Source organism: Canis lupus, chromosome 15 (assembly GCF_003254725.2).
Source record: "Canis lupus dingo isolate Sandy chromosome 15, ASM325472v2, whole genome shotgun sequence".
Classification (NCBI taxonomy): Eukaryota; Metazoa; Chordata; class Mammalia; order Carnivora; family Canidae; genus Canis; species Canis lupus.
Window position 1 is genome coordinate 12,297,216 of NC_064257.1, and position 22,859 is coordinate 12,320,074.

At 52.6% G+C, this 22,859-nt stretch overlaps 1 protein-coding gene across 14 annotated transcripts in view; it reads left to right on the plus strand.

The window, feature by feature from the left end:
- Positions 1 to 22,859, plus strand: part of LOC112642495 (BEN domain-containing protein 5) — a 1,368,880-nt gene that overhangs the window by 1,222,110 nt on the left and 123,911 nt on the right. For all 14 annotated transcript variants that reach the window (XM_049094507.1, XM_035699097.2, XM_025420152.3 and 11 more), the window contains one exon: positions 20,239 to 20,328. In XM_049094507.1, coding sequence (XP_048950464.1) covers positions 20,239 to 20,328 — 90 coding nt within the window. The remainder of the gene's footprint in view (positions 1 to 20,238; positions 20,329 to 22,859) is intronic.

A 22,859-nucleotide genomic window follows, 5' to 3' on the forward strand; every position in this document is an offset into this window, starting at 1 on the left:
GCTGTTGTTTTATAAACAAAAAGAAATCTCTCTTCTTGGATTAATTCCTGCGTTTCATGGCCTCTCGGGCCACCACGTTTAAGCTATTAGATGGGTGTTCCCCTTTTCCAACGCCAGGCTTAAGTGGGATCCCAGTTGAGGTACTCGCCCGCTCCTTCCTCCGGGCCCAGTGGGGAGCCAAATAAACAGGGTCCTTCCCGAACTCTCCTTGATCCACATATCACCAGTTACGTACGTCACAAACCACAGTTGACGGAAAGTTTAGTCTGATGTCGAAGTCAAAGTCCGGCCCCGGCCAGAACTCAGCCTGTGGCCGTGGGCAGGCAAGTGCTCTGAGTCTTCCTTTCCCTCCACCTTACTTTCTTCTTCTCTCCTCCCCCTTTGGACCATTCACTGACATAGGCCTCTTGGCAGGTCTTCTCCTGACCAGCGTCCGGGCCCTCACAGACTTGGGCGACCCCAGGAAGGGCTCCGTGAGGCCCGAGAGCACTTGCAGTGATGCACACGGGCTAGACACAACCCGTGAGTCTCCAACGACAGTCATAATGGCAGCCCTTTGGCAGGGAAGACAGTCTCCCCCATCCCCTCTTGATTGCCCTCAGAGTGTGGAGATGGTCTCTGGAATGGCGCACCTGGTGGTCTAGGTAGCCAGACTCTGAGCGCCTGCAGAGCCAGAGGAATGACTTTTCCCCCGGGCACATTTTGGGGGGACATTATTAGAATGTCACATGACTGCCGATGAGTGCTTACTTACTCAATTTTCAAAACTTTGCCTCAAAACTGGAAGGATGGGTTGGGCCACCCCACTCACCCACCGTCCCCCATGGAAAGTAGTTCTAGCCACTGTGGTTTTGGCAAATCAGCTGTTGACCAGAACGTAATAACAGCTAACGCTCAGGGCTCATCGGTAAGCTCTGACCTCGTCCTGTGAGTCGTGGTTCAAGCCCTGACAATGTCTTTACTTGTTCATAGAGGCGGATGACGGAGTTGTGAAGGCCCCCAAGGTCAGCGAGCCCAGGCCTCCCTCAGCCCCCCTGGGAGCCCGCGCCCTGCACACACCCTCACCTGGATGAGCGTTGCTAGAGGGAGATCCTTTTCTCTACAACACCCTTGTCATGTTTCCTGCCTCCTCCCAACACTTGCCCTTGTCCTGATGCAGAGGCAGCCCCGACGGCCGGTGGGAGAAGCCAGGAGTCAGCTGCGGTTTAGAAGGAGGCCACGCACGGATTCGCAGGGCGCTGTGCTCCCTGCCTGCTACGACCCCAGTTGAAGGCTGGGGGCCAGTGCCCAGGTCCTCTCTGTCAGATTCCTAGAAGGGATAAGGTCTACATCAGGATGGGACTCTTATAGGAAAGGAGCAGAGCTCGCAGACCTTGGAGGGAATGGCGCCGCCGGGACTGGAACCACAGCCTGTGTGCCTGAACCCACTGCCCTTTCTCCTGCTCTGCACTTCAGCTCTCAGTCCAAAGGCATCTCTTGGGGGGGGATGACAGCGCCCTGCCTGGACACAATGGCCCCTGGCATCCGTCATGCACTCTGTACTTTCTCGAACCTGTCACACATGTTACCTTGCTGGGTTCCCAGCAGCCCTGTTAAATGACGTAGGCGAAGATTGTGATGCCCAGTTTGCTATGTGATAAAATCAAGGTTCGGGGGTTACAGGCCCGGCCCAACTTTGCACAGCAACCCCAGGGATGGGAGGTAACACGTGTCTTACACTTGGTAAATGCCAGGCTCATCGTGCTTGTGTTATCTCCTTGGAGATAGGCCCGTGTTAACCACCTGGGAGCCAACCCACTGATTTCCTCTTCCACAGATAAGAAAACTGGGGGATCCTTTTCCCAAAGTCAGGGTCAAAGAGCCAAGGGAGGGATCCCTGGGTGGCGCAGCGGTTTGGCGCCTGCCTTTGGCCCAGGGCGCGATCCTGGAGATCTGGGATCGAATCCCATGTCGGGCTCCCGGTGCATGGAGCCTGCTTCTCCCTCTGCCTGTGTCTCTGCCTCTCTCTCTCTCTCTCTATCTGTGTGTGACTATCATAAATAAATAAAGAAAAAAAATTAAAAGAAAAAAAAAAAGAGCCAAGGGAAGGAGCCAGCACTGAGGCCTAGGCCCTCTGTCGTGGTCTCTCCAGCAGTGCTGAGATCTGAACTTGGGGTGCCAGCAGGGCTGCTTTCCTGAGGCCTCTCTCCTGGGCCTGTGCATGGCCGTCTCCTCTCCGTCCTCACGTGGTCTTCCCTCTGGGCAGGCCTGTGCCTTCATCACCTCTTCCTATAAGGACTGCAGGCATTTTGGATTAGGACCCACTCATAAGACCTCATTTTTGTCTTCATTTTCTCCTTGAAGACCCTGTCTCCAAATACAGTCACATCCTGAGGTCCCGGGAGTCAAGACTTCACCACACAAATTCAGGACCTAATTCAGCCCGGACACACCCTGGTGGCCTGCATCTCTTCACTCAGTCAACCCCTGTCTCTGGCAGACTTGCATGGACAGGGAGGGATCTCACCCCACAAAGCCCTGCTCGGGGCTGAGAGTCCCTGTTCCCCACACTGGGCCTACTGTTTTTGAAATTATCGGGAGCCCTGAGGTGGAGAGTGGAAATCTGGAAGATCAGTTGTCAGCCCCCGCCGGTTCTGTCAAGGACTTGGGCAGTCATGTCCACCCCAGCCTCCCTAGCAGAGCTTCCCCGAGGAAGCCCGTGTCCCAACATCTTGCACCGGGGAAGGCTCTGGCTCCTTGGATGGGGCAGGAGCCCAACAGGCCCCTGGGGGGCAGGGACATGGAGGCCGAGGCTCCGTGGCTTGAGCCAAAAACTTGAGAACGGAAAGAGGGATTCTCAGCACCACTGAGGGCATTGGTTTGGAGGAGGTTTGGAGGACAGCAGCCTTCTCACGCACACGAGGGCAGGACTTCTCCTAAGTGCCGGGCACTGTCTAGTCACCTGGTGTGCCCATCTGATTCTTCCTCAGATCCAGTACAGCCCCGAGAGGCAGGGATTCCCATCCCCATTGCACAGACGTGGACATGGAAGCTCCGAGAAGGACGGTGTCTTCTCCAAGGCCAGACGGTATTCCAACGGCTCCAATAAGGAAAATGTTAGTGCTCCAGGGATGTCCAAAGCTGTCCAATCATAAGAAGCATCGAGGGCACTCGTTTATAAAAGGATACAGGTTCCCAGGCACTTTGCTGCAGATTCTAATTCAGGGAGTCTCAAGTCGGGCTCAAGGAGAAAATTAAGACCAAATGAGGTCTTATGAGTGGGTTGGGGACCCTGTAGTTATAGCAAGGACACTGGATTCTTGTGAGTTTGGGAATCAGTGGGTTGAAGAGCATGACTGTTCCTCACGTCCCCAAGCAGGAGTGGCGGCCACCTCCTGGAAGACCCCAGCCCAGGTTGCATTGTCCCCTCCTGCTCGTCACCTGCTGATGGCCCTGCTGTCAACTGAGTGAGGACTCTGTCCCTCACACTGTCTGCACATCCACGTCCCAGCCGCCCTGCTGAGACTCTGAGTGCAGTGGGGGCTGCTGGGGAGGGGTAGGCGACAGACGCCTCCTGCCTCCCCGCAAGGACCTCCCCTCTCTGCAAGGCCACCCCCCACCCCATCGCCATCCCACCTGCATTTCTGACTTCCCCTCCGGGACAGGGCAGGTGAGTGATTGTGTTGAGGGCCGATTCCTTGTGTGTTTTTTTGTACAAGGTCAGCTTCTAGCAATTTCTTTTTTTCCAAACACCCGGAACTGCTCTTGTCCATGGACCTATGTGACCACAAGAAGCACAATGTGTTCCAGGAAAGGAAAACAAATGGACGCCAGGTGCTCTGCGGAGCTCTGCTGGGCGTGCAAGGTATCGGACGCCCCTTCACAGACCCCCTTGCGGCCCTCAGAGTTGGGCTGCACGTTAATTAGAAATCCAGAGGCCTGAAACAACGGAAATGACTTTGTGTTTCAATTTAATTTGTTCTCATTTTTTGACAGGGTCAAAGGTCACCTTCCCAGTTTGAATCTGAAAGCAAATTATAGCTGTGTCATTTTTATATTGATGTGCGCAGGCGAGAGATCCCTGGCAAGCACGTCCTCCAGAGACCTGGTGCGGCTGGTGTCGTTTCTGAGCGCGTTGGCCAAAGCTGGGCCGCGGCCTTACGGTGGGCCGAGGTGGGCCGAGGACGGTGCGAGGCCCCAGGCAGGCGGGAACGGGGAGCGGCAGGGCGTGGGGGAGGTGGGGCTCACAGGAGGTGCCCCCAGAGCAGGCAGTGAGCCAGCCATCGGGGACCCCGACACCGAGACTAAGGAGCCGAGGAAACCGTTCACTCTGGCGATCGCCGCCCCACGAGGGCTGTCAGAACTGGGATTCGAACCCAGGCCTGCCTGACTCAAGGACCCGGAGCGTGACCTCAACCTCGTGTCATGGCAGCTGACAGTGACTGAAGGGGCTGCTCTAAGCACAGGTCTCCCGAGTGTCTCGTGTGCTCCCAGTAGCTGCAGAACTGTTTTCTGGAATCCGAAGCCCTCCTCGGAGCCTGGCCTGTGCCTGCAGGGGGGTCCCGGGCGCCCCCCTCAGCCCGCGGCCCTGGAGGGCTCGCGGTCCGCAGTCGGAAGCGTCTCCCCGACGGCTGTCGGTCCCGAGAGCAGGGATTCCAAAGCAGAATCTGAACAAAAGTTGGGAAATGGCCCCGTGTTCGAATATTTCTCAAATACAGAATTGCCCTTTCCCAGGAGCAGGTGGGAGATGTCAGTGTGTCAATAAGCCGCAGGGCCAGCAGTTTTAAAATATTAATGATTTCTAGAATTGAAAATGCAAATAGCTGTCCGGAGCTCGTCCACTCGGCATTAAAGAGAAGGGCTCTGACGGGCACCGTGGGGATCAGCATCGGAGACTCGGGCCTTCCCAGGACACGGGCCCCGAGCGGACGTTTGCCAGCCGGTCACTGCGGCGTCAGCGCCCTTGAAGCCCAGCCCGCCTGGCTCACCTTCTTCCCGGGACTCGGGTTAGGCTGGCGCCAGAAGGCGAGGCCTCGAGGCCCAGCGAAGGTTGGCCGGTCCCGCTCCCCGGCCCCCGAGCAGAGCGGCCCCGTGCCCACCTCCGATGACCCGGCCCGGGAGGGGGCGAGGACAGACGGGAACCCCGGCCCTGCGCTCGGCCCGCGGCGGGGCGGTGATCGCGGCGGCCCCGAGCTCGGAGAGAGAGGGCGCTGGCCCGGGGCACCCGCGTGTCTGTCCAGGGCCGCCTCTCGGGTCCAGCGCCCACGCCCCCCTCTCTCGAACCCTCCGGGTTGCTGGACTGTCCTCCTCTCAGCCCTCAGGCCTCCCTGGCGAACGTGCTTTCCCTTTCGTCACGTCACCTGCTACTAGATGTGAAGTTTCTGGGGAGCAGCCCGTGACCGCACGGTCTCGCCACCCCGGGGGCTCCGTGCTCACACAGGGCAGGCACAGCCATGTGAGCCCAAGGGACTGGGGCGCTCCTGACGGCTGGCACCCCCAGGCTGTGGAGTGGTGAGCTGGGGGCTGTGGAGCCAATTTGGTCCCCGGGGGCCGGGCCTCCTCAGCAGCTGGGGCAAGGGGCAAGCGCCCTGGGGGGCTGGGTACCATCTGCAGGGCAGTGGGGGCACGGGGGTGCGGCCAGAGGGCAGGGTCCAAGGGAGGGGCAAGGGCGGGCCCCAGGGATGCAGCCCAGGTGCAGACACCCCCAGGGTAGTCAGCCCCTGTCTAGTCACCTCCCCAGTGTGATCACCCCCCAGTGTAGTCACCCCCCAGTGTAGTCACCTGCACCGTGAGGTCACCCGCACCGTGAGGTCACCGCCACTGTGAGGTCACCCACACCGTGAGGTCACCCGTGCTGTGAGGTCACCCCCGCCGTGAGGTCACCCCTACCGTGATGTCACCCGCACCATGAGGTCACCCCCACCGTAAGGACACCCCCACCGTGAGGTCACCCCCGCCGTGAGGTCACCCGCACCATGAGGTCACCCCCACTGTAAGGACACCCCCACCGTGATATCACCCGCACCGTGAGGTCACCCCCACCATGAGGTCACCCCCGCTGTGAAGTCACCCACACCATGAGATCACCCCCACTGTGAGGTCATCCCCACCGTGAGGTCATCCCCACCGTGAGGTCAGCCCCGCCATGAGGTCACCCCCGCGTGGCCCTGGCTGTAGGGAGCAGCCTCACGTGTCAGGGCTGTCAGGCTGCCCTCCCCCTGGACGGAGGCAGGGAGAGGCCAGGCCTGCCACAGCCCTCAGAGCTCCGGAGGTGCGTCAGCCCGTGCCCGCTGCCACCCTGCTTCCCCGGGAAGTGGTCAGTGGCAGGCAGTCAGCAGCCTCGGCCTGGGGGTCCCGGTCCCCCTCACTCTGTGCCGGCGGACTAGCTCTCACAAGGCAAGCCTCTTCGTCCTGGAAATTGCAGGTGATCTCCCTGCCACCCTGGTGTCCGAGCACCTGAACCCGGTCACTCGTCGGCACTCACTTTATTGAACAGACGCATATTGATACGATTCACTGGGTGCCAGACCCCGTACTAAGTGCTTTCCGAGTGCCCAGCTCATTTACCCCGCAGGGTGCAACAAGATAGCCCACCATGGTCCCCGTTTGATAGCCGTGAGGGCTGGAGGAGGCACAGGTGGGGGAAGCGGCTCGCCCAGGGTCACACGCCCCGATGGCGGTGGGGTCACCCACCCCATGCTGCGACCTCCTCCAGCGCTCAGCACCTGAGGCCCGTGCCTTCCCAGGTGCGCGGGGCAGCCCCACGGTGGGGCCACGGCTTCTGAAACCCTCAACGCCAGAGGCCACCTTGGGGGGCCCCTGTGGTTTCCATCCCTCTCCTCGCTGGGCCTTTGAGGCGAGGGCACTTCCGCAGCTTCCCCGTGTCACTCAGCTGCAAACCCAGCTCAGCCGGGCTCCAGTCCAGGTGCCCCAGGGATCACCGGAGGCCGCGTTTCTGTCCAGGGTCCAGGTTTATCCTAGAAGCCTTAGCCTGGGAGTCGCCACTCTGTAAACACACCCCCTGGAAATATGTTCTTGTAACTAAAGTTTTGATGCTGTTTTATTCAGGACAGACTCCATTCAGTCCAAGCCACGGAGCCATGAAGACAGCGGGGCTAGAACGTTTCCTGACTCAGGTTAGCACAGGTTTATTTTGTAGCAGCTGCAGAAATACCAATTATGGAAATAGAGGCAGAGAGTGAGCTCCGCGCTTGCGCCCCGCGCTGCAGAGGTTCACCATCCCCCTGGCTGGCCGGGGCCCAGGAGGCCCTGCTGCTCCAGCGGGCTGCCCGGCTAAAGGCATGTTGGCAACCCGCCTGGTTGGGCACTAAAGCTTCTTTTATCGAGAACTTGGCCGATCCAGTTTTCAAGCAGCGTGCCGAGGACTTGGGCAGTTAGAGCGTCAGCCGAGCTCTGTCAGCGGCTGTCCCTTCTGTTGCGTGTGTGCACGAGTCCGGGGGTGACGCTGTGGCCCAGAAGCCCGTGCAGAGCGTGGGGAGGTTGTGTGGGAATGGATCCCATGGTTCTGATCTAACCTGTGAAAATCCAGTTGACTGTGAGACCTTGATCAAGTCACTGTCTCTCTCTCGGTGTCTTGGCTGCAGCGTGGGGGAGGTTAACTAGGCCATACTCCGCTCTAGCCATCTCTGTTCTGTGGCCTGCGTGGGGCGTCAGGCCCCATCCTGAACTTCCCTGATCCTTAGGGTGGTGGAAACATCCTCACTGGAACAGAAAGGAATTACCACAGGGAGAGTTGGTGTTCAGTGCCGCGGGTTGCTTGCTAAGCCACGTAGGATGGTGTATGTTTTTAAATCCATGATCGGGGCCGCTCATGCCAGGTGGCTTCCTTGCAGAGTTCGTATCGCTTTGACACAGTCCTTTTGTTTCAGCCACGCTGATGCAGCTGCTCTGACACAATGTTTTTGGTATGGGGACAATCTGACACAGCCCAGGAAACAAACCATTACACCTTCAGCCTTTTTATTTTTATTTTTTTAAGATTTTATTTATTTATTTGTTCATGAGAGACACACACAGAGACAGAGAGAGAGGCAGAGACACAGGCAGAGGGAGAAGCAGGCTCCATGCAGGGAGCCCGATACGGGACTCGATCCCGGGACCCCAGGATCACGCCCTGGGCCGAAGGCAGGGGCTAAACCGCTGAGCCACCCAGGGATCCCACCTTCAGCCTTTTTAAAAAACAATGCCGAATAAGGTGCCAAGGAGACGTTCCAGGCTGCCTCCCCTCGCCCCCTGAACTTCCCTCTCCCTGGTGAGACCTCTGGTGAGGGGGGTTAGGGACAGGGTTGGGGGAGAGATGGGCTCGGGTGGGCCCCGAGGGGAGCGGGGCCACTAAGGAACCACTAGGAGCACAGGACAGAGCGGGTCAGACTGCACGGGCTGGGGGCCGCTCCCCAAGGTACCTGCTAATTTCGGGAGCGTTTTACATTTACATGCAGTCATTTCACAACTTTTTGCATTAAAATAACCATGTCCACATGCCCTTCTCTGTGTCAGGCAGACAAACGAATGCCAGGGGGAGTTGAACAGGACAAGGCTTCTGCCCCCCAGCTCAGCCACCAGGGAGGACAGGCGGGGACGGGAAGCAAAGGAAAGTCCTACCATGCAGGTGGGCCATCCCTGGAACAGGGCAGGGGCGAGGAGGGGAAAGAGCAGAGGGTGCCCCCGACCCCACTGCCTGGCGGGGCCGAGGGCTCCCCAGGGCCAGGGGGTGACGGGGAGCCTGAGCAACACTTGCTGAATGTCCAAGAATAGCAAACGTTGAGGTGAGGCCTTATCACGTGACAAGGACTATTCCTGGTGCTTTGTTTTAACTCCTCCAGGCCTCACAGCTACCCAGAAACACGGTGATGATGGTGTGATTCCCCTGTTTGGGTGAGGAGACCGAGGCACCCAGCCGGGACCTGGCCTTCCCAGGACCACACGGCCTTCCCTAAGGGCCCCCCGGCTCTGGGAGTGGTGGAGAAGCCCCACAGCCCTAATGTGCATCCCCCAGGGATCCGGCCTGTCCTCACCAGTCCCCGGCTGTTTGACCTCAGATAATCAGTGGACCTCGGCCACATCTCCAGTCCTATTCTGAAGGCCCTCCCCTTCCCCAGCGCGCACCCCTCCATCCCCGTCAGCTGTATCTGTCACGCAGTCCACATGTATGTCTGCCGGGTGCCACCTTAGACCTGGGCCCACAGCCCTTAGTAAGATCAAGCTCCTGTGGTCATGGGGCTACTATGCACGTGGGAAGCAGAGACCTATGTGGTGAGGAGCCAGACCCGTAGAGGCCAGGGGAGCCCCCCAGATGGGGCAGAGAAGTTGGAAAGAACCCCCATGGGATGGAGTGGGTGGGCAGGTGAGGGAGGGGTGAGAAGGAGGGTGGGGGGAGCAGGGGACAAGCAGGCCAGAGTCAGCAGCTTGGGTTCACTTCTAGTGGACGAGAGCTGCTCTAGGACCAGACCTGAAGCAGGAGAGTGGGGTCCCTGCCCGAGAAGGGATTACAGGCCCCAGGAGAGGATGGGAGGGGGCGCTGCTGTTCAGATGATACAGATGGGGGACTGAGCTTGAGTGGTGGCAATAGCACTCTCCTCCCCGTGACAGCCCAAGTGCTTCCTACACTGTGCGGGCGCAGGCTCGTGGGAGTTCATCTGTCATGATTGCCCTCATCTCCCCCTCATCACCCACCCTTCCTTGCCTCCCTTGGCTGTTGTCACTCTGCAGTGTGTGTAACCACGTCATGGGTGAGCCATGGGTGAGTTTGTTTTCTCAGAGTCCAGAACAATCCAGCTTCCCTGGCTCATCTGAAGATGTTGTGTTGAGAGAGAGAGAGAAAAAAAAAAAATCACACTCTTTAATAGAAATACTTTTCCTTCATTAAATGAAATCTCCAAAGCCCAGTAGCATTTTCGGTGCTTATATAAAGATGCCAGTGGGGATTTGAGATTGAGAGTGGTATTTTTATACAAGTCAATGAAGATCTCAATAGGAAAGAAAGAACACTCTTCAAATCTGAATTCCTCCAGCATTGGGCAAGATGGATCTTCAGCTCTGGGCATGGATCACATTACTCCCTGCCCTACCAGGAAACTCTTTTCCTGAAGCTACTTTGAGCACTCATAAATAGTGGTTCTCTGTTTGAGGAAATTGTATTAATAGTGTCTTTCCAAGCCTGCAAACCATTCACCTTGAATTTCTCTTCGTACCTCAATTCTGATGACTTTGTACAGAAACTCGGGAGTTTGTAGGAGTTTAAGCCAGAAGCAGATGTGTGTACGGGCCTGCACTCCTGTACACCCACAGTAGCGTCTTTCATCGGGTGTAACTCAGGAATGAGGCTTCCTTTGGGGGGGTGTCAGAAGAAAGACCGGTCTCAGGGGATAGAAGCAGATAGAAATTCCACCTGTGACTCTTGCTTGTTGGGTGGCCCTGGGCAAGGCACTTCACCTCAGATGTCTTGTCTGTGGTAGGAGGAAAATGAGACAGTTCTCCCCAGGTCCAGCGAGACCTGGATCATACTGTGTGAAAAGTACCTGGCACACAGAAACTGCTCAAAACACATTCCTTTTTAACCACTTCTCACCTGACTATTGTTTAAAAATCTGCTAGAATCATCAGTTTCATAGCAATTATTCTGGCTATCTCCTGCTAAGTAACACCCACCGCCACACACATCCGGTGCTTACAATGACCACGGTCTTGCATTTTGCAGACAACCTGCAGTCCCTGGGCTCCTTTTTGCTCCGTGCTATACGGGCCTTCAGCTGAGCTAACAGCTCAATTTTTTTCTTGCATTCCATATCTGGGAATATCCAACAGCTAATTCTACAGAAGGAAAAACAGAGATGAGAGTGGGCCTAGGAAGGGGACCGTTTGGAACTATGTAGCAAGCTAAGGAAATCTCTTTTCTATTTTTTTTTAATTTTTAAAAGATTTTTATCTATTTATTCATGAGAGACACAGAGAGGCAGAGACACAGGCAGAGGGAGAAGCAGGCTTCCTGCAGGGAGCCCAATGCGGGATTCGAACCCAGGACCCCAGGATCACAACCTGAGCCGAAGGCAGACGCCCAACTGCTGAGCCACCCAGGCGTCCCAGGAAATCTCTATTCTGAGCACCACCACCGTGTCAGGTCCTGTGAGGGGAGAAAACACTGAAAGGCACTAGCTCCTGAGTTGCTGAGAGCGCCAGGCGGCGATGGGAGGGCTGGAGGGAGCGAATCTGTGGGCTCCTCAGGACACAGCCTGTGCGTTCGGGAGTGCTCCCCCCCTACCCCCCTTCCTGCCCCTTCAGCTCCTTCCTCTGGGCACGGGATTGTCCCCTCAGTGGCTTCGCCTGGCAGCCAGCAGGTGCTCCCGCAGCCTTCCGCAGCCGGCCCGCGAGCTGAACTCTCGCCTTCGCGCTGGAAAAATCCATTACCGACAAGTCATTTGTCAAAGCCAACTGTTTAGCTGCTTTAATTTACATATTTATCAAGTTTGATTAGAATGTATTGTCTTCGACTTTCATCCCAGCTTTCACCTCTTCTCGCCCTCTTTTCCTGGGGAAACTGTTTTTGTTGTCCTTGTTGCAAAAGGGCACCACGTAATTCAATTTGCATTTGCTAATAAGCTGAAACCCGATGTGGTGAGGAATTTCTGGAGGCTCAGAGAGATAAAAGGCAGAGCCCGTGTTGGGGAAAGCCTGGGCACTGGTTCTAGCCCCCAAAGCTCATTCTACCAAAGAGCAACGAGGGCTCTACAACTAGGCCAGGAGCATTTATCGAGCACCTTCTGTGTGCGATGTCCTGGGAATGCAAATAGTGAAAAAGACAAAGTCATGGAGTCTACTGACCTCAGTGTCTGCATCTGTAAAATCAGGTAGTTGGACCAAGTGACCTCTAAGTGTCTGTAAGTTACCATTTTAAAAAATTGATTTATTCTTTTTTGGGCGGGGAGGGGGTGCAGAGGGAGAGGGAGAAAAGTCTCAAGCCAGCTTCCTGCTGAGTGTGGAGTCTGATGCGGGCAGGACTTGACGCTGGACTTGGGGCTCAATATGGGGCTCAATGTCACGTCCCTGAGCCGAAACCAAGAGTTGGACGCTTAACTGACTGAGCCACCCAGGCGCCCCCGTTAGTTACCATCCTTTGAACACAGGCCATGTGCGTCAGGTCAGGTGCATAGACCCAGTGCATTACCTCAGTTCATTCTTACAAGATCCCTTGTCAGAATCATGATCCTCATTTTGCAGAGGAAGAAATGAATGATCTCGGAGCTCAATGCCATGTGCAGCAGAGCTTGGCTTTACCCCTCCTGTTTGACTCTAGAATTTAAGTTTAAATTCAAACTGCCATACCAGGCTTGAGCTCTCTTCTCCATAGTCTTTGAGCTCCTGAACAGCGTCTGGTTCATCTCCATGTCCTCAGGGGCCAGCCCCAAGTTTGGCATTTGGTCAGTGTTAGGACGTACATATATAGAATTGCATTAAAAAAGAAAAAGATCCTTGGCCTTCCTGTTTTGGGGGCCTCGGGTGGGCCCTGTTCTCCTCAGCTACTTCAGCCAAAGGCTGGTATAGCAGATACTGCGCACCACCCGACTCCCCTTCAGGACCAAGCCTCTCACTTTCCGCGAGTGGCGGTGGCGGACATCGACTCACATCTGATTTCCTTCCAGAAACTTACCCTCAGCCAAGGGAAGCTGCCTTGCCTGAGGTTACAGCCCTGCCCTGGAGGCAGCCCGCATCCAGTAAGCAGTCAATGCAAGACCCAGAGGCAGCCCCATTACCTCCTAGAACAACCGTGGAGGGCCCTCCTGGCCTGGAGCTCCCCATGGGATCCATTCAAGTCCCCACAGAGATGGTCCCAATCCCACATAACTCCCACCTCTCACAAGTGTCCCGGAGAGCAGTTCACAGTAAAGCTCCCGCGGGAGTCTCAGTCTCCCTTCTGTTTCCCAGTAGACCCCACCTCAGCAGGAATTCAGAGAGGGCAGCTCCAGTTCTGACTCTCTGGAGGTGCTGGGAGGGTGGTGGGATCAAGACAGATGGCAGCAGGAAGGTCCCTCCTGCCGCCCCCCTATTCCCAAAGCTTGCAAGTGTACCTCCTCCAGGGCCTGGAGTGCCAGCCCCAAGCAAGGAGGCTCTATAAACTTCCTAGCCCAGCAGGGGCGACCGGGTGGAGCGCTGTCACGGTGACCATCAAGGTGACAGCTGGCCCTCACATTCTGTATTTAGGCCCCTAGCTCTTCGGCTTTCCTTCACTCCCCTGTCAGGCACCCACCAGGCCGTTTCCAGGTGCCAGTCGAAGGGACGTTGCTGAAGGCAGCCCTGTGTCACGAGAGGAGGCTGTGTGGACAGAGTCCCATGCCCTGGATTCCCGACCTGGCTCAACCAATCTCTAGCCCTGTGGGCTGGGGGCAAGTCACTTGTCCTTTCTGGGCCTCTCCCTTCATCTTCACAGTGAGGATGTTCTATCAGTGACCCCCCCCCCCCCAGGCTCTGTAGTTCTGATGGTCTCTGTGAGCCTCCTGTGAGTCAGAGGCCTTCTGACTGCTTTTTAAAGCCAAAAGAGTGGTTTTAATATGCTCTAGACATAGGAGGTGATCCAGAGAGGCTCCTTTTCCCAAAGGCCTGAAATTCCAGAAATAACGTTTCACTTCTCATCAGGAGCGCTTCTCTGTCATGAGCTCCATCCTCTCTCTCAACAGTAATCCCTGTTCTCATCTTCCATCTCATCGAGGGTAGAGATTCAGTCCCAGCCCTGGAGCAGGCATGAGTCTATCACGCAATTACGAGAGTTTAGGCTGCGGGAGAGCTGCACGAAGCTGAGGGAATGTGACCCAGAGGGCCGAGGGTCTAGGGGGTGGAAGGACTGACAGGTTGCCCACACCACGTTTTCTTACCAAGGCCCCGAGGCCCGGAAGAGCAGCTCCTGGCATTGGGCAGGACCGATCCAAGTTGTGGCTTTTGGTCCTGCCTCTGCGAGGTAGCACCTGACTTAAGACCTGCTGAGGGATCCAGATGAACTCTGCGAGGTCAGAGGCAGGAGGGGGAAGGCACTGTGATCTTGGAGGGATCTGGGAAGACTTTTCGGAGGAGTTGGGGAAAAGATAGAAAGTCTAAGAGATATAAAGTTTCCTTGGGAAGATAGTGACAAGGCCAATCTGAATAAGGTGAAATATTCTTATAGAGGCTTATAAAATATTCAAACCAGGGGCTATTTTGCCTCCAAGAAGACATTGGACATTTAGTGATGTGTGAAGCTATTTTTGATAGTCACAAGTGGGGAGAGGCGTGCTCCTGGCATCTAGTGGGCAGGGACTAGAGACGCACTGTACAGTGCACAGCACAGGGCCCCACACAAGGAGTTGCCCTGCTGAAAATGTTCATAGCGCTGAGAAACCCTATTCTTGTGGTTTTTCTCTCAATAAATGGGACCTGCTATTATAGGCAAAGCCATAGGGTAGGGACTTAAAGTCTCTTGCTTGAGGTTTATCTTGTGAGCTAGGGATTATTATTCTCATCTCACAGGGAACCGAGGCTCAGAATGTGTATGTAATTTCCTGGAGGCCTCATGGACCATAATCTGTGGGGCCTGGATGTGAGCCCTGGTCCATCTGCTTGGGAAGCCAGAGGCCGGGACCCCCTCAGGGGACAGAAGAAACACAGGGACCAGTGGCTTTCTCAGTGTCCTGCATCCAACCCTCCCCTCCTGTTGGATCCACCCTCGTCAGCTTGGCTTCATCAGGTCCTCTCTCTACCCAGATGCATTCACGGGTTCTCCAGGGCCTCCAAGAAAGCCCCGGCGATGCCTCCTAAACACCACTTTCTCATAAATGTATGTACAAGACAATTCTGCTCTTTGAGGGCGTTCTCACTATCATCCCCAGCTCCTGTTCCCTCATCATGGTCAGTATCAACAGTGGAGCGATATCCTCACCTGCCCCTCCAACGTGCCATATTCTATTCTAGAAGGAAGTCAAAAGGGTTGTGCTGAGGAGATCAAATATAGCACAACACGAACACCAGGGGTGGCCCAGAACAAGTCCTGGATACAGCATAGTGCCCACTCTCGCTCCTCAAAGGAGGCACATCTGAGCAGAGTCTGGAAGACTGAGTAGGAGCAAGCCAGACAGACAGACGAGTGGGGGCTGGCGTGCCAGGTGGCGTGGAGGTCGGGGAGACCATTCGTGCTTACGCCGCTGCCCGGAGGTGGCCGAGGCTGGGGAAGGGGCCCGAGGGATGAGCGGCCACCAGCCCCGACAGATGAGGGGAGCCACACAGAGGAGGCTGCGCTGGCCTGGAGGACAGGGTCGGAGCTGGGAGAGTGGGATGCTCCCATATGGCTGCAGGAAGAGCACTTCGGTGTGGCCAGAGCCAAAGAATGGAGGCAAGGACGTGCCAGCATGGGGAGACCAGTGACAAGGCCGCTCTAGTCCTGGGTGGGCCCTCGGGCACAGGCAGCTAACCGTGGATTTCTATTTCTGCACCTTAGCAGTTGCGTGGACCCGCCTGGGCCCTGGAGTGTTAGAGAAAACAAGGCAGCCGGCCTGGTTTGGAAACCAGTAGGAAGGTATTTTCTTGACTTTATGATGGCCTTCTGGGACCATGAAGTCTAGAAAATGACAAAGGCTTGCATTCGGGGTGGGGGGGGGGAATCTTTTTCCTGTTGTAACATTGCACATTCCCCTCCCAGCTCGCACCCCTCCCTCCTCCACACTCACTCCCTGTGACAAGTTGTTGTCAGAATTACTGTCAGGGATAGGGACAGGGATATAGATAGGGAACCTGAACTGGCCATGTGAACTTCTGGGAGACTTTTGTCCTCAGAGGGCCCAGCTAGTGCTCTCTGGGGCTTCTTGGCATCTTGTAGCAGCTCCAACCACAGGTCCACTCATAACTGACCTGATCGATTAAGGCTCTCCTTCCACATTGACACCACGGTTATGGCCCTGGTCTTACTCAGGTTGGGGCATCAGGAGGTAAGATGCAGAATTTCTTTAGCCATCTCCAGGGGGATTATTTGTCTCTGGCTGCCTGACAACTTACTCTAGAACTCAGCGTCTTAGAAAACCAACTTACAATCTCCCAGTTTCTGTGGGCCTGGAGTGCAGGAGCAACTCCTCTGGGCGGCTCTCTCAGGAGGTTGGAGGAAGGCAGGGGGCCAGGGCTGCAGTCGCCTGGAACAGGAGGGTACCCTTCCAAGCGTGCTCGCGTGGCTTGGCTGGCCTCTGTTCCTGGTACTTTGGTTCCTCACCAGATGGGCCTCTCCACAGGCTACCTGAGTGTCCCATTATAGCAGCTGGATTCCTCAGTGCGGACGATGAAAGAGAGAGAGACAGCAACCAAGATGAAAGCCACAGTCTTTTTATAACCTAATCTCAAAAAAATAACATGCCTCCACCCCCAAGGTATTCTATTTGCTAGAGCAAGCCTGTCTGTCCAGCCCACAGCGAAGGGAAGTGGGTTCCTCTCCACCGAGGAGGAGATTCACAAAGATTTTGTGGATGTGTTTTTGAAACCACCCCATGGACTTTATTTAATCTCCAACACGTGTTAAGAGCATACATTCGAGATTCATAAAGACCTGGGGTTTCATCCAGGCCCCACAGGCTACTTATACATGAGTTCACTCATCACCTTTCTAGACCTCAATTTCCTATTCTGTAAAATGAGGGTAGGAATAGTAGACGTTACATTGGGTCACTATGAAAATTAACTAAGGTCACACGTGTAAAGTGCCTGACACAGAGTAAGTACTGAATAAATAGTACTTGGTTGCTGTTGTAACTGGCCACCATTTTTGTCCTCCTTCCCCAGAAGCAGAGTGGTGTGGGATTCAAGGAGACAGGTGAGTCAGGCTGCTGCCCCGGTGGGGCCTTTGCCAACCCTGGGCTGTGAGAACTAAGACAAGTCACTTAATGTCTCTTGGCCTTGCTTTTCTGTAAAATGAAGATAATAATGGGTAACAACTGGCTACCCAATAGGTGTTTGATAAATATTTTAGAACTAAGGAAAGAGTGGACGATAGAGGGATATGACAGCCAAGGGGTGTGTGTGTATGCATGCACGTGCATGCACATGTGTGTTGTGATGCTACACAAAGCACATTGGGCTTCAAACACCTGTCAACTGAGGGCCTGGTGTGGCTATCCCATCCCCAGTGAGCGTGTCCTTGTACCCTTGAGCGTGTCACCCTCAATGAACCTTCAGTTTCATCACCTCTTGCGGGTTGTTTTGGTCTCATTGTTCAGCTGCTTTCCACTCTGGCTTTGTTCAAGCATACTTCCTCCATCATCCCCGCTGCCTCCTCCAAGAATATGTTTAATTGGCTTTGCACGAGTCTGGAGATTCGGTGACAGAAGGGAGGGGGTGTCCCGTGTCACACCACCTCAGAGCTGCTACATTACCTTAAATTGATTTTGCAAATGAAAGCTAAAAGCTAAGCAAAGGCGACCCATCCATTTTGCCTAAAGATGATTATAATGCTCTTTTACGGCCTCCTAAATGACAAAGCAATTTGTTACCTGCCTGCATCAACATTTGCTTATATTAGCACCCGAGATGCTTGATTTTTATTAGCCCCATGTTATCATTTTATGAAGACGCAGGGGCTCAGTAAAATTAGTGTGCAAATAGAATGCCCATTTTGCATTTCTCCGTGGTCAGCAGAAATGCTGAATGCAATTGAGTTGATACCAGGTCAGGGGAGACATCCATAAAGGTAGCGTTCACTGAGGGCCTTGGTAATGCTATTTATCATTTCTGGACTGCTGGGATAGATGGGGTCAGTGTTAGTGTTTTTTAAAAGGGCTTGGTGGCATTTCATTTTTTGTTTTGTAAGTGAAAAAAACAACATAAATATGAAGGCAGTGGCTCAACTTCAAAGCAGAAAGGGATGGAGCCGAACTCTCCTGTGTACATCGTAGGCGGAAATGCAGCAGACTCGTGATCTGATATTGTTGCTGGTCGATCCAGGAGGAGACAGGCTAGGGAGAGGGGTCCTAGGCGGAGAGCCAGGTGACCTTGGGCATGTCCCTTCCTTTTGTGAACCTCACCTATAAAATGGGGTTGATACTGTCCACTTCACGGAGGTATAATGAAGACTAAATAAGATAAGCCATGATCTATATGAATCTTTTTTAATTCAATACCAATTCCCGAGCACCTATGCCACAGGGTCCTGGAAATGGCCTTAAAAAGAACCATGAAAATTGCAGCTTCTCCCTGGAGGAGCTTATATTCAGTCTAGGAGATATTCAGGTGTCTAACTCCTCTTTTAAACCATAAGCTTCTCTCTCCCTTTCTTCTTAAAGCACCTAGCACAGAGCTGAATGCAGGGTGAGTTCTTGAGAATGTATTTTGGGAGAAAAAAGAGGAATTCATTTTGGCTCCATTGTACTTCTTGCTGCCTCTCAGCACCTAGTCTTAGGGAAGCAGGAACCTCAATACTCGTCACCCCAATAGACCAAGCAAGTCCCAAGCCTTTAGAGTCAGACTTAATAAAGTTAATACATTTTTTTTATTTTAGTCTCTGACATTGGTGCTTCGATTGTTAAGATCATAAACCACATTCAAAATAACCTGTCCCTAGCATTTCAGAAGCAAAAAGCCTGTTAATTATTTCTACCTCCCCACTCCCTCCAGGTCATCCTCTAACATAGACGATATTCTTTAACCCAACTTCTCTCAGTGGTGATTTCTGAATGTCCTTCAGATCATGGGTCTGTTCTGGGTCAATCCAGCCTTCCTCTGCCAGGAACTAAGTACCCTCCTGCCCATTCCTTCTGGGAATGTTACTCTTGACCACTGCTTTTGTCTAATAATCTCTTTGCACCATAGCTGAACTTTATTATACGAATGAGACTTCTGTAGAAACAGTAAGAGCTCGGGCTCTGATTTTGGACCATATTTTCCTACTTCTTTGCATGTCTAATGATTTTTATTGGATACTGGAGATTGTGAATTGCGCATCGTTGAGTGTCTGGATTTTGTTGCCTTTCCTTAAAGAGAGTTGCACTTTATATGGCAGACAGTGAAGCTTCTTTTGTCCAGTTTGATACTTGCATGATTTTAAAATTTTGTTAGTATGAATCTAGAGTAGCTTAGCCCCACCACTAAGACATGGCCCTTCTGGGTTCTCTCCTGAATGCCCTGAATGATCAGTGAGGACTACCACTTTGGTGGTGGGAATTCCAATGATTCTGGGCCCTGTGTGAGCCCTGACAGCTGTACAGTTCACAGTTCCCTGGTCATTTTCTCATGACACATCATGGAGATTCACCCTTTTAGGTGCCATGCACATCTTGGGACCCTGTAAACACTCTTGAGGAGTCATGACATTGGTGGGATTCTTTTTCCATAGAGCTCCATCTGCTCTGAAATGTATAGAATTTCCCCCCAGCTACGACCTGCTATAGACTCTGAAGTTTAATCTCAGTGAGATTTCCATGTTCTGCTAAGGATACCCTCTCTGCTCTTTGGTCTGGAATGGGCCTCCAGGCAAAGAGCCCAGGCAGTCAGAGGGCACACTTCATTTGTGTCCCTTTTTTTTTCATATATTAATCCTGCACTGCCTCCTATCTGAGAACAGTCGTTTTGTATGTTTGTCCAATTTTTTAGTTGTTTAAGTTGAAAGAGAAATCTGGTCCCTGTTACTTCGTCAAAGCCAAACGAGGGCTTGGGTTCTCATCTCAGCTTGACCCACACCTATTAGCTGTGTGACTTTGAACTTTCTGCCTCTGTCAAAGGAATGTGCATGTTTCTGTAGAACTATAAATAATGTATAGAATATGCCTGATACAAAAGGTACTGATTAAATGGCAACTGCTACTATGACTAATGGAAACAGCTACTTCCTTTCCTCCATTATTTACTGAGTGTTTCCTGTGTGGTAGGCAATATGTAAGCTAACAAGCTTTAATCACTAGTACTCTCTACATCTATAGATTAGCAAATCAAAACTCAGAGAGGATCCCCAACTTGCCTTGGGTCACAGCCAGTGGATCTGGATTGGTCTTCACTGATACGACGTCTTCAGATGATTGTAATATTAACATGATCAATTGTACCAACAGGAATGTAGTCTTTTACTATTGGGTTGTCCGGGACATAGTTTAATTAGTCAGCAATGGCTGGGCCTTGATGATTCTAACCCATTGAGTTAAGAAATGAATGTAAAGCACGCCGTCTGTTCCCTGCGCCTCTCTCCCACATACCAACTCCCAGTCTCAGCTTTCCGTGTCCTCCTGAGCAATCTCTTTGTATGTTCTCTTACAGACAACCTTCGGGAAGGGGCAGAGAAGAAGGTGGTATTCATCACAGGACGAGTCCACCCAGGGGAAACACCCTCTTCATTTGTGTGCCAAGGTGAGTGACAAAATTCCATGGGCATCCTGTGCCTACCCCCATATCCAGCTGGAGCACTGTGATGGCCTCAGGGACAGTGTGGTCATGAGCAGAGTCCTTATTGTGGATGCACATTTACTTCATTTTTAAAGAGGTTACACCTGATTTCCATGAGTATTTCTTTCAATAAGTGTTTACTAACTGCATGTGTGTGTGGAGGGGTGGATGGTTGGATGGATGGATGGATGGATGGATGGATGGATGGATGGATAGGTAGGCCTGAGTGGAGTTCTCTTGTATGTGCTATGTTGAGGATGAGCCATACAGCGTCATCCACACTTCCTAGCATGATTTTTCTTGTCTCTAGTGGTTTACAAAAGTAAGAAATCTGGCCCTAGGCCAGTGTGTATGTTGGTAGGTGTGTGATATAGTGGGGAGATAAGGATTAGAAGCTATCTATTCACTCATTTATTCAGTCATTCACTTAACAAATAACTTTAGAAACACCTACTGTGAGCCAGGAAACAGGCCTTGTGTCAGACAACCAGAGGTAAATAAGACATAATTTTTTCATCTCAAATGTATCTCTCTATAATTGCTTTTCATTTATTATTAAGTATTTAATCCATGTAAAATATACGTTTAATCAACAACATATATATGCATACATATATATTCAATTAATGAGCAATATAGGTATATTCAATAAATAACTATAAATAATAATTTAATGAATTGGTGCTCACCAACTTCAGAAGCAGAATATTATCCATTCCTTTTAAGCTCGTTATCCTCCCTTCTACCTTTGTCCTCCCACAGAGAGCTGTAAGTTTGGATTTCATCGTCTTTCTCAATAGTTTTGCCATCCGCGTCAGCATTCGAACAGTCTAGGGCTTCGTTCTGCATGTCTTTGAACTTCTTATAGTTGGGAAACTATTATTCTGTGTTCACTGGCACTTTTCACCCAATGTCCAAGGTGATGAGTGTGGCTATAGTTCACATCTTTCCGCCGTGTACTCTGTGCCATGTCTGTCGGCCACCTCAACTTACCCGCCTATCCTCCTGGACAATTCAGTTGTTGACAGTGTTTGTCCTTAAAACAAAGCCGTCACAGATGCCCTTCTATCTGTTGCCTTGTGCCTGTGCAATTGCTTTTCTAGGGCAGTTGACAGATTACAGGATATGTGCATCTTCAACTGTACTAGATATCTCCAAGTTTCTCTCTGAGACCTTTATGCTGCCACCAGCAATGTATGAGAGTTCCTACTGTCCCACATTCTCAATAATACATTTGCATTTTTACCTATCTAGTGGGTATATCGCATATAAAATATGTGATACTATGTGCCAAGCGCTGTTCTAAGCCCTCTCTCTCTTTTATTTTACTTATTTATTTTCATTAATTTAATGTAATGCCTTTTAACTATATTAACTTTTCTATGTCATAGGAATTAATATTAACTACATTTTTACATATAATTATGTAAGTTTGAAGAAGTTCAGTAATTTCTCTCAATTTAGTCTCAAAAAGACCTTAAGGTCAAAGGGAGATTTAAAAAAAAAAAAAAAACCATAGAAATTATATCACTTGAAGGAGGCCGTGGGCTGCTGTGGAAGTATCTAGCAATTTGCCATGAGACCATCTTGGGGTCAAACATTGGCTCTCCCACTTCCTAGCAGTATCATTTCAGTTTCCTTAAATGTAAAATAAATTAGGATAGCAACACCTCTTTGCACAGGCCGCCACAAAACTGGTGTCAGATGAGTGCAAACACACACCCAGCCCCGTGCCTGGCACTCAGCAGACACTCAGGATGGATGTCACCCCTGAGAGTTGGGGGCGGCGCTCTGAGAAGAGGCTGCGGTCATCTGCCTTGTAGACTCTCAGGCACTCGGCAAATCAGCGTGCGTCTTCTATTCCCACGGTGCTGTGGTTAGGCACCATTGCCTCCCCCTTCTCTGGGGCCAGCAGCCCTGAGAGCATGTCAGGGACAGTGAGTGGGAGCCACACCCAAGAGGCTGGTGACCCACCTCCCTGCTGCCGTCACCCCAGCTTACTCCTTGGCCTTCTCACTTCCATCCTCTTCCCTCCAGCACTGTCCTTGCAGTAACCTCGCCCAGGTCCCTCCTGGTTTTACCAACCCCTCTACTGCAGCCATCTGTCAGTTACTAAACTTGGCAGCAGACCTGTTCCCCCAGCTGATAGGATGCAACTATTTTGTCCTTGTTTGTAAAAAGACAGGAGCCTTATCATCAAAACTTTCAGCTCTGGGAGCCCAAACACCCAGGCCCACCTCCTCTGCGGGCAGCAGAGGGCCTGGTCATCATCCCACGTTAGACGAGGCCTGAGACATACAGAAGTGGAGTGCAGCTCCAATGCTTTCTCTTTTGAGCCAGCTTTTCTAGGAAGAAATCTGGACGGTGCCAATACACGCCATGCTATCCCGCAGCCTTTCCATCAGTGTTTACTCCTTGGCAGGGCCTTTCGATGCCTTCCCTCTCCCTTCTCAAGATAAACTCCGACTCCTTGCCGTGACATTCCCAGCCCTCCC